Raw genomic sequence first — 12,088 nt, 5'->3', positions numbered from 1 at the left:
ATCCGCATTGGGTCTACGGCAGATCCCTCTCCCTTCCCCCAGCCAGATCTATCTATAGGTGCGTCACTTCTGGGTTGGGGCGGCCACATGGGAGAGGTGGAGATCAGAGGCCTCTGGTCACCGGCAGAGTCTGGGCTCTATATCAATCTTCTGGAGCTCCGGGTGATCAGGCTTGCGTTGAAAGTATTTCATCCCTCTCTCAAAGGGAAAGTAGTGCAGGTGTTCACTGACAATAATAGTGCCATGTGATACTGCAACAAACAGGGCGGAAGAGGGTCTTGGACCCTTTGTCAGGAGGCACTTCACCTCTGGACATGGCTGGAACATCAGGGCATTACCCAGGTGGTGCAACATCTGGTGGGTTCTTGCAACGCCAGAGCGGACAAACTCAGCCATCAGTGCACAGCTGATCATGAATGGCATCTCCATCCACCTTCAAAACTGTCTTTCTTGTTGCCATCACCTCTGGTCGCAGGGTGAGTGAGCTTCAAAGGGTGAGTGAGCTTCAAGCTCTTTCATCTAAACCTCCATACTTGTCTGTGCACCCTGACAAAGTGGTGTTGCGCACTAGGTCTTCCTTCCTTCCGAAGGTGGTTATGTCTTTTCATGTAGGCCAGTCCATCACCCTGCCTATTTTTTGTGCACCCCCACATCCTTCTCATGAGGAGGAGAGACTCCACCGGCTGGACCCAAAAAGAGCATTGGCGTTCTATCTTAATCGTACTAAAGATTTCCGGGTGGACGATCAACTCTTTATCAGGTATGTGGGGGCGAAAAAAGGGAAGGCAGTGCAAAAGCGAACCATCTCTCGATGGGTGCTTCTTTGTAACAAAATGTGCTACGCTTTGGCCAAGAAGCAAGCCCCTGAGGAATTGTGTGCTCATTACACCAGAGCAACTGCCGCTTCCACTGCATCTGCAACTAGAAGTCTCTATCAGATGTACAAGTTACCTACCTTTGGTAACAAAATATCTGGTAGAGACATATTCTAGTTGCAGATCACTCACCGCCCACCCATCCTCCCCGTTTGCTAACTGATTTCTAGGGACAGGAATTCCCCTTTCAGGTCCTTACCTCTGGCGCACCAATCTCAGTGTTCTTAGCGGCTCTGCGCTTTTGCATGCAAAGTCGTTAAAAGAAACTGATGTCACTGGCCGAAGGCGATGTCTATATACTACTCCTGATGTCATTGCGGCGACTACGTCAACGACGCCCGCGAAGTCCAACGATTCCACCTACTGACGCGCAAGGGTATTGCTTGAAGAAAAATCTCCGGATCCAGTCTGACACCTGGGGGAAATTCTAAGGTGAGGAATCTGCAACTAGAATATGTCTCTACCAGATATTTTGTTACTGAAGGTAAGTAACTTGTACTTTAGGGGCGTTTTGAGAAGTGTCGGGTCGTAGCCAATGGGCTACTTACCCCTGGTCACTGCACCCCCTATGTCACCACTTCCTGTGGGAAATGGGCATAACCTTGTTCCAGAACCCATAATTCTGCCATCATCATGATGGCATATTTCGAAATGTTGTGTCCACATCAGGCAGCTCACCTTAGGGGTGGGGCTGACCTGAGGGGTGGACACACTTCTCTGATTATGAATTGCCCCCTCCCCCGACCAAGTGCCAAATAGGCCCTGGGTAAGGGCAGTCAACATCTCCCTTCTGAGGGAAGCCAGATCAGCATACCAGTAGCAATAGGCTTCTTTGAAGCCCCCTGCCTTGGAATTCAGATTTGCAAGTCATCCTGTTGGGAGGGGTGTGATAACACCCCTGCCAGTGTAGGCTTTGTTCCAGCGCTCCCGAGAGCAGAGTCTATCACCCTTGTCGGCCAGAAACCTGTCTGTTGGTGGCAGGCTATTTGGAACTAGTCAGCCACCTCATGGGTAGCAGATAGGTTTTTCAGGGAACACCTCTGAGGTGCCGTCTGAGTGCATATATTAATTAATCCGTCACTGGAATCAGTGTGGGTTTATTACTGCAAGATGTTTTATACCAAATATCCCTTTTTTCATTGAAGCCATCGTGTAGCAAGGGGACTTGTATTGACCAGTGTCTAGCACATACACTTGAAATGGCTTCCCTGTTCGCTCACTATTAGTGAGAATTGACAAAGACATAGCAGGGGCATATCTGCTCTTGCAGGTATGTTCTCACATGTAGTATAATGCATCCTGCCTTAGGACTGTAAGGCCTACTGTAGGGGTAACTTACCTATATTCTATGCAATATTAGGAGACATAGAACACAGGCGGTGTGGCATTTTGTGTGTTATCACTTTTAGCTGCACCAAGACACTTAGCCTGCAATGGCAGTCTGCATGTGCTAGGTGAGAGATCCCTGAGGGTGGCACAATACATACTACAGCCTTTGGGGATCCTTTTGGTACCCAGGCCCCTAGGTACCAGGAGTACCATTTACTAGGGACTTATAGGGGTGACTAAAGTATTCCCAGTTGGGGAAATATTGCACAGTTTTAGGGAAAGAGATCTGCCACTGGTGATCCACTTAGCAGGAACCCAGTACACTTTCAGCCAAAAATTGCATCAATTTCCAAGCAAAAGGTAGGGGGTGACCATGTCAAAAAGGGGTACTTTTCTGCAAAGCTATGCATCATAAGCATTATCAAGTACAAGGTTTAACATGCAATTGTATGGAGGTGGGTTCTGTTTGCAACACCACCCCACACACTTTTTGCCTGTTGTTTAGATGCAACTTTGACTAAAGTGCACTGGGTTCCTTCTAATCAGGTCCCCAGGGCCAGTATTCCTTCCCCAAAACAAAACACCTGGGGCCAGATGTAGCAAAGGGTTTTACCCATTCTGTGTCTATGGGAAAATGCGTTGGTACATATGGCCCCTGGTCACTTGATCCCAAAGTGACCATAGCCTTCAGCACCTCTACAAGTCCTTAGTAAGTTGTACCTCTGGTACCTAGGGCATGGGTACTGAAGAGGGCCTCTCAGAACTGCAGCACAGCTTGTGCCACTCTGAGGGACCTAGCACCATCCTTATGCAGACTGCCATTTCAGGCTGTGTGACAAGGTGCTCCCTAAATTGAAAACACGACATGGCACGCATCTGTTCTCTGGTTCAGTAAGTCATGCCATGTGCCATGTCCCCTAAAACACTGCTTGTAATATCTGTAAGTTACCCCTACAGCAGACCTTCAGCCCTAAGGCGGGGTGCTTTATAGTAGGGGCATGTTTGCTCATGCATATATGCCCTCACTTGCAATATGTCTTTTGCGATTCTTACATAGTAAGTATGCAGGGATACCATATTAAATACATGTGCTGGACACTGGTCACTACTGGTTCCACAGCTACATAATGTTTTCTCTGAACCTAGGGATGTTTGATATTAAACATCTCAAATTAATGAACCCTCACTGATTGCAGTAATGGATTTATTAATACATGCTTCCAGAGGGCACCTTAGAGGTGCCCCTTGAAAAACCACCAACTGCTGGTGAGCTCACCGACCTGTTCTGTCCAGCCTGTCACCAACAGACAAGAATCTGACATACCAGGGTAAAAGCCTCTGCTCTTGACACGTCAGAAACAAAAGCCTTTCCGGGCTAGGGCGTTACACACCCCTTCCCACAGGATGCCTTGCATTCCAAGGCAGGAGCTTCAAAGAAGCACACTGCCTTTGGTATGAAGATCTGGTCTTCCTCAGAGGAAAATGTCCACCCCCCTCCCCCACGGCCAATCTGGCTCCTGGACAGTTGGGAAAATTAGCTATTCATAAGGTGTGTCACATTCCAGACTGGGAACACCCCTGGGGTGACCAGCCTGAAGTGGACACGACTTAGAAAATTCTGCCAGCTTGTATGTGGTGTATTTTAAGAATGCTGGACAGGTTGATGCCCACTCTCCACAGGAAGTAGTCATCTAGGGGGTGTAGTAACCCTAAGGGTAAGTAACTTATTGGCTACTACCCTTCGCTCTCCTTTACACCCCCTAAATTGAGTATTTAGGGGACCCCATAAAGCAGATCCTCACTGGACCCAAAAGAAGGAGTGGACCAGAAGCCTGCTGAATCTGAGAACTGACAAGCACAATTGACTTGGCGCTAGCTTTGCCGGCCTACCGCCTGCATCTGACCCTCGAGGAGCAACTGACCAGTCCTGCCACAGCAGTCTCCAAGAAACTGGGAGAGCTGCCAGTGCTTTGGCAGTCGCCAGGAGGACTGTTGTTCCAGTCCATCCTTGCAGTGACTTTGCAACCAGACAGATCCCCCTTGGCTTGAATGGGACACCTGATGCGGTGACACACCTCTGCACCCAGACGCACCAGAGCTCCCCAAGGTGACCTATTTGTGTGGCCGTGCGCCTTGCTCCGAACTCTCTTAAGTCCAGGAGATTGGTCCCATAAGTCATTGTAATCTACCTGGTCTGCTGTCCTTGTTTTCCTCCATAGGATTGCATTGCAGCTTCCTGAAAAATGCACTAATTGTCTTCTTTTGGTAACTCTAAAAATTCATAACTTGAAAATTACTCACCTGACCTGGGTGATCTTAGTATCAAAGTAACATAAAAGTATGTGTTCTTTTTATAAATTGTTTTCGAATTTCTTTAATGAGTGTGTCTGCACTAATCTCTGATATGCCTAACGGATCGACCACACTCTCTCAAAAGAGATCATTTAGGATGTAATTTGTGCCTCTGTGACACTTCTGGGGATTGCTTGGACTCTTTACACAGTGTGCCTCATTTTGGTCCACCATATAAAGAGCCAACTTCCTACATTAATCAGTTAATAAGAACTAAATCTATTTTATTGCAAGTTTATAAAATTGTGCACAATTGTGCATAGGTAATGGAACACTATTTAAGATTGAATGGAATAGTATTTTCCACTACTCTCAGTAATCTTATTTTCAAAGGATTCACCGTTTAATAGCTTAATAGTACATCAAGGCTTGCTTCATTTAATTTTACTTCTCAGCAGTTATTTTAGGTCAAGTACATTTCCTAGAATTCCTTTTTAGAGCAATCTGAGACTGCTAAACCTAACTGAGACATTAATTGGAATTTGTTGGGAATCTAAGATCATATCACTCTAATTGAAAGCATATGCTGTCATTGGTGGCATAAAGTGAGTGGCTCTATTGCAGGACCTGTTTTTGAACACAGAATCAGGAAACATTTTAAGCGGCCATCGGCCACACACCGAGCCTGCTCTAAAAATAACTAGCTTGTCTAGTACAAATAATTGTGCACCACAGAGACATTCTAGTTGTTTCAAAAACAATATGCATAAAAAAACATTGACAGCGCAAATAATATCTGTGTTCATATAGAATGTGTTTTGTGGGTTGTTTTTTCCATTCGTAACATGCAGAAGTAATTTTGGGTCATTATTGATGTACCCTTGCAATTTTTCAAATGCTTTAATTTCGGCCGGGGCTAATAGATATTTTGGAAGTGTTTGGATGCCACACAGAGTGTCTCCAAGTTGTCGTCACAACGTTTCCCTACATAATGTTAGTCACTTACTAGCGTGAGCTCAAGTCTCCCAGATCTGTTAACAATAGAAGCTGAGAGTCATGCACCATACCCATCCTTATCCCCTAGGATCGTGTTCAAATGTCGTAGGGACAGATTAAGCAAAAAAAAATACTGTTTCACCTCATACAAGCACTATTTTTTGGTCAAGGATTGACACTCAATTCTTAGTCTATTGTCCTACATGGTACTAGTCATTATGCCAACTCAGTCTCTCTTCAGCTTTCCTGATTGTAAGACAGTTAAGTGTGGCTCGTGGATCAAGGTGGCAACTGGATAGTCATTGCTGTATAGAACTATATATATGACGTTCATTGACGGATGCCATTGACAGCATTGTGGCTTGCATGTTTGGCAATGTGTGTGAAGCTTGTCACTGTTCATTGTCAGATATGTGTGCAGTTGGTTCTTGTTTTTTGTATTTTGTATTTTGCATTTTCCATTACATGCACTACTATTAACAAATCATAATTTCTTGAATTATCTTTTAAAGTGGGTAATAGTTCTCCAGTTTCCTGATGATTTTATGCCCATGGGCTTGCAGACTATTGCCGGTGGTTCAAGGTGCCTGTAACCCCTTCATCAATAAGGTGGGAGGCAAGCAGTGTTTTCTGTGCAAACACTCACAACTTGTCCTGGAAATTCACATTTTTATTGCAGCTCTGGTAAATGTGTTGTATAGTGTTTTCGCCTGGCATCTGCACCACCTCGTTTTTTTTTTTAGCTAGGCCTTGGCTGCTCATCCATATCTACAGGGAGTGCAGAATTATTAGGCAAATGAGTATTTTGACCACATCATCCTCTTTATGCATGTTGTCTTACTCCAAGCTGTATAGGCTCGAAAGCCTACTACCAATTAAGCATATTAGGTGATGTGCATCTCTGTAATGAGAAGGGGTGTGGTCTAATGACATCAACACCCTATATCAGGTGTGCATAATTATTAGGCAACTTCCTTTCCTTTGGCAAAATGGGTCAAAAGAAGGACTTGACAGGCTCAGAAAAGTCAAAAATAGTGAGATATCTTGCAGAGGGATGCAGCACTCTTAAAATTGCAAAGCTTCTGAAGCGTGATCATCGAACAATCAAGCGTTTCGTTCAAAATAGTCAACAGGGTCGCAAGAAGCGTGTGGAAAAACCAAGGCGCAAAATAACTGCCCATGAACTGAGAAAAGTCAAGCGTGCAGCTGCCACGATGCCACTTGCCACCAGTTTGGCCATATTTCAGAGCTGCAACATCACTGGAGTGCCCAAAAGCACAAGGTGTGCAATACTCAGAGACATGGCCAAGGTAAGAAAGGCTGAAAGACGACCACCACTGAACAAGACACACAAGCTGAAACGTCAAGACTGGGCCAAGAAATATCTCAAGACTGATTTTTCTAAGGTTTTATGGACTGATGAAATGAGAGTGAGTCTTGATGGGCCAGATGGATGGGCCCGTGGCTGGATTGGTAAAGTGCAGAGAGCTCCAGTCCGACTCAGACGCCAGCAAGGTGGAGGTGGAGTACTGGTTTGGGCTGGTATCATCAAAGATGAGCTTGTGGGGCCTTTTCGGGTTGAGGATGGAGTCAAGCTCAACTCCCAGTCCTACTGCCAGTTCCTGGAAGACACCTTCTTCAAGCAGTGGTACAGGAAGAAGCCTGCATCCTTCAAGAAAAACATGATTTTCATGCAGGGCAATGCTCCATCACACGCGTCCAAGTACTCCACAGCGTGGCTGGCAAGAAAGGGTATAAAAGAAGGAAATCTAATGACATGGCCTCCTTGTTCACCTGATCTGAACCCCATTGAGAACCTGTGGTCCATCATCAAATGTGAGATTTACAAGGAGGGAAAACAGTACACCTCTCTGAACAGTGTCTGGGAGTCTGTGGTTGCTGCTGCACGCAATGTTGATGGTGAACAGATCAAAACACTGACAGAATCCATGGATGGCAGGCTTTTGAGTGTCCTTGCAAAGAAAGGTGGCTATATTGGTCACTGATTTTGTTTTGTTTTTGAATGTCAGAAATGTATATTTGTGAATGTTGAGATGTTATATTGGTTTCACTGGTAATAATAAATAATTGAAATGGGTATATATTTGTTTTTTGTTAAGTTGCCTAATAATTATGCACAGTAATAGTCACCTGCACACACAGATATCCCCCTAACATAGCTAAAACTAAAAACAAACTAAAAACTACTTCCAAAAATATTCAGCTTTAATATTAATGAGTTTTTTGGGTTCATTGAGAACATGGTTGTTGTTCAATAATAAAATTAATCCTCAAAAATACAACTTGCCTAATAATTCTGCACTCCCTGTACATGGGAGGTCAACAAGGTTGAGGAGGCCACTTCATCACTGATCAAGTATCCAGTGTCCCAGTTAGCAGGGAGCACCAGTCCTAATCGTTGATAGTACTTGGTTATCCACGCAGCTGCACTGGCTAGGGAAGTCCCAGCGTCCCCACAGCATGAGCAAACACTTTTTATTTTTTATATTGAAATCTTTATTGTCTTTGTAATGTTCATAATAAACGTGCTTTTCTGCTCTGATTTAAACAAATGTTTAATGGAGTCTTAATAGAAATAAGGGTAACAGCCTCTACTCAAATTCACCTTGTCGTGCGGTTTGAGGACCCGCCAGGTGGCTTTATGATAGAGGCAGCTGTTGTGACAATGCTTTTCTGGAAACTGGTGAACATTTAAATATATACTTTCCCTTGAACAGCCCAAGATTTTATACGTGTTTTTTTGTTTGTTTTTTAGGCCATACGAGTATTTTTTATGTTGCGTTTGCTGTCAATGCAGTTGCGCGATGAGCCTGAGACCCAGCTACCACTTACAAGGGAGGAGGATCTCATAAAAACTGATGACGTCTTAGACTTGAGTGAGTACTCTTTGTGCACGTTATGCTGTTGCCGGTATATTTTTTTAAATGTAGAAACACAAACCGTTATTGATCGTACTGTACCTTTGCCCCTCCACTTTAAGACAAATCTGAATTTCTGTTTTTTGACAATCGGAAACTTCACAAGACAGCCCCAAGGTAGGCTTTCAGTTTGCCAAGAAACATATCTTGCATCAAAGCTTTTCTTATTTTTAGCTTTTGAAACTTGCCTGTCTCGACTAGTTGCTGGGGACTGGACAATTAACTTCTAGTTAATACTGATTCCCTCAGATTCTTCATCTACAAATATCCACAAACGCAATAGTGTATCCGGAAGTATATTAGCGCTGCTTACTGCTGAGTGGCAGGTGCCGCTAGATTGACTCCTAGAGGACAGCAAAAAGTGCATCATCACTGGAAACAAACCCGTAACCTATTCAAGCTAACCCCTAATGTCAGTTATTTGTTTATTATTTTCAATGCCACAGACACACAGCTCTGTTGGTGACTGAGATGCCCCCTTTTTTAAGTTTATCTTTTGACGTGTATATTCAAAAGACATCCGAGTTCAGCCACTGAAGATTGCCCAAAAATATAAATAATTGTTTTAGACCTATGTCAGCTGTGTGTGTGTGTCCAGTCACGACTCCTTCGTATGTGAGCACTGCCTCTGAATGCATCCTGAAGTGAGTACTGAGAGAGACGTGCGATCGGTTTTATGTCTTAACTCAGTCTGGGGAAATATTATGTGGTTAAATCTCTTTTGAGAGCGACATAGAGCTGAATATTATTCTTTTGCATATGGGCACTAGATCTTCCTCAAAAGAACTAGTTCTCAGGCACCAATCCTTCCCGCCCTGGCAAGCCGTCTAGTAAACATCAAGCTTAGAATGTTACGAGGTTGAAGATTTTGGCACCCGTGTATATAATGTCCACCTTATACAAGTGATGTGTTGCTGAAATTATCTATATATGTTTTTAATGAGTGCATTGTGTTAACTGACTGTTAGTTGCATTAGCGTCTTTAGCTCTGTCTCAATTGAGTTCTGGCTAGTTGTCCACTGTATTCCGTGGGGTTTCTGTATAGGGCACTGGATTTCAGAGGCTGTCATTAATTAAGAATTCCCAGATTGAGCCAATTTTTGAGAACATGGGAATAACTTTACTCATTGTCTTCCTTACTTGGAAAAGGGACTAGAAATGCACTTGTACAGAAATGATGTGTGCCTTTTTAATTCTCTTTATCACAGAAAATCAGGCCATTGAGGCGTCCCCCGTTAAAGCGCGACTAAACACTTTGTTCTCTATACCATCTGACAGTCATAAGAAGCAGAAATGCCCAGGCCGGAATTGAGTTGAATCAGGCACTTTGATACTGAGGGCTTCCAATTACTCCCTCTGGGCATTTTTGCACTAGTAGCCAAGTTTAGTTCTGGACAACTTGCAGGTGACGTTTACACAAATTATTTGTAATGGGTTATGGACTTTGAGATATGTCCAGGAGACATGTCAATGCATGGGACACTGTGATGTTGTCCATAAACATGGATGAGGTACCTTCTAGGCACAAATTTGTATATCAAGCTCTGTTGTTTTCCTTTCAGAATATGCTCATGGTCGTGATATTTAGTGGGCCGAAGCTGTCCATGAATCTCTGAAATATTTACACGAAACTTGGCCTTGGAGAATGTTTATTTGTCAGTTTTATATAGCACCACTCTCCATTTCACTACTGTGGCTTTGCTATGGCTCTCAACTGCAAGTACGTCTTTCTCTTATCAGTTTCACTCCAGACAGCAGTTTCAGAGTCTTGTGCAGTCCTCCAGGAGTCCTGCAGCAGTCCCAAGGTTACAGTCCCACTTCCAGAGTGAAATCGGCTATGGCAATCTCAAAACCGCTTTAATGATGAACCTGCATATATTCTAAAGCCCGTGTGTGAGTGTGGAGGCGGGGAGGGGACGGTGCAAGTCTTCAGTGTTTCGCGGAAACTGGAGTAAGAATGGTGTTTGTACTAATTCAAGATGGTTAATTTCTGCTGCCTCCCACAATACATTCACCTACTCCTGGCGTATTTTCACACCAGTCTGACTGTCGAGCTCGTGTTTTTTTACAGCATGAAGTAGGAGCTGTTTCACCCACAAGCTTTGGAGAGTGCCATGCAGAAACACCATAGAGAATGTTAAACAGTTTAATTTCTGGTTCCTAAGAGAGTCGTCGGCCTGCAGCACATTCTTGACCTTAGTGTCTTCTAAATGTTTCGATGGATTTAAAAATAGTCATCCTGCTCAGATTCTTTTTTCATCTCCAGGTCTGAATGGATCCTCTTAATTGTGAGAACGGTCACCTTCATCAGGCCTTTCTGATTTGTGGTGGCAGTGAAGCACCACAATGTGAAGTCCTCTTCTTCAGACAGACATCATTACTGTAGAATTCACCATGTTCCTGCCCATTTTTTAAGCCTGCCCCAGGAGGCAAAAGTTACATTTGTTACTATACCGCTAAGCACGATTGCCTGATCAAGATGAAAGACCCTTCGAGAACAGAAGATAATCTATGCAAGACTTACAACCTGCTCTGTCAAATTTAGATTTAGATCCCTACACAACACCGTAATTTCACAAGCATATTGTTTCTAAACATTTCAGGACGTTCCCCTTTCACCAGCAGAGTCTAAAACATTTTGCATGCAGTATAGCTCTTCTGTCTTTTTACTTTTTTCCTGGTGGTCACCTTTGTCACCCCTTCATGACTCCTGTCTCACCTTAAGTAAGCAAAGATTTATTAATCTGTAGAAGGCGAGAAGTTATTTAGATAAACATGGCAACACAATAACCATTGTCTCACCCTTGTAATTTATTCAGGTATGCTGATCTCCCTGTACACATCAACCTGTACGATAATCCATTGCTAGGCCATCATGCAAACTCGCAACAACATGTGTAATTTTCAAAATTATGAAGTTAAAGATTCTGACTTACAATAAAAGGTATCTTGTTATCATTGTTTTTACATTTTAGGATCACTGATAACTGACCTAAAGTCAGTCACATGGGTAGTGTTCTGTGGCGTAGTGTGATAAAATGTCCTGACCTCTATATCGTTATCAGTGACTGGGCTCCTGTTTGTGCTATTTAAGTCAAATATCTGATGCTGGCTTTGGATGACACATAGATTTGACATTAAAATAGCCCTCGTTTTGATTATATCAAGTGTCTTAGTTTACTTTATCACAAAGACATAAGGATTTTTTTGTTTGTGGTTTGAACGAACCTGGATTCAAGCTGGAGATGTAGCCCAAGTAGCTTTGTAGCCCAATCAACAATCTCCTGATAATTCAGATACAGTCTTGAGGCTTGTGTGTGTGTTTCGAATAAGGGGTACAAATAATTGATGTTTTTGTAGTGTACCCAGTCCATCCCAGGATGCCGGTAACCTTTGATTCACAAAAGCTATCTCCTGGTGCATGTAAATGGGAAATCAAAACGTTTGCTTAGTCAGCCTGCGCAGAAGCTGGCTGCTACATTTGATGGTATCCCCTGCTTTTCCAGATAGACTCACAGTCAACTAGATGGCACTGTGAGTTTATGCTTTTGTCACTGACAAGCCAGACAAGGGAAACAGCCTGAAGTTAAATTGAGTACCATTGGGGAAAAAAATCTTATTTGTAACTTTTAAAAAACAAGTTATTATTGATTTAAT

General features: G+C 43.4%; 1 protein-coding gene across 3 annotated transcripts in view; it reads left to right on the top strand.

Annotated features, from left to right (window-relative positions):
* The window catches only part of CLEC16A (C-type lectin domain containing 16A), a 462,030-nt gene that overhangs the window by 209,848 nt on the left and 240,094 nt on the right, over positions 1 to 12,088 (top strand). For all 3 annotated transcript variants that reach the window (XM_069210166.1, XM_069210165.1, XM_069210163.1), the window contains exon 18: positions 8,269 to 8,389. In XM_069210166.1, the coding sequence (XP_069066267.1) occupies positions 8,269 to 8,389 (121 nt within the window). The remainder of the gene's footprint in view (positions 1 to 8,268; positions 8,390 to 12,088) is intronic.

This window comes from Pleurodeles waltl, chromosome 10, assembly GCF_031143425.1.
Source record: "Pleurodeles waltl isolate 20211129_DDA chromosome 10, aPleWal1.hap1.20221129, whole genome shotgun sequence".
Lineage (NCBI taxonomy): Eukaryota > Metazoa > Chordata > Amphibia > Caudata > Salamandridae > Pleurodeles > Pleurodeles waltl.
Note: the sequence above shows the minus strand (reverse complement) of the source record. Positions and strands in the feature narration are given on the sequence as shown.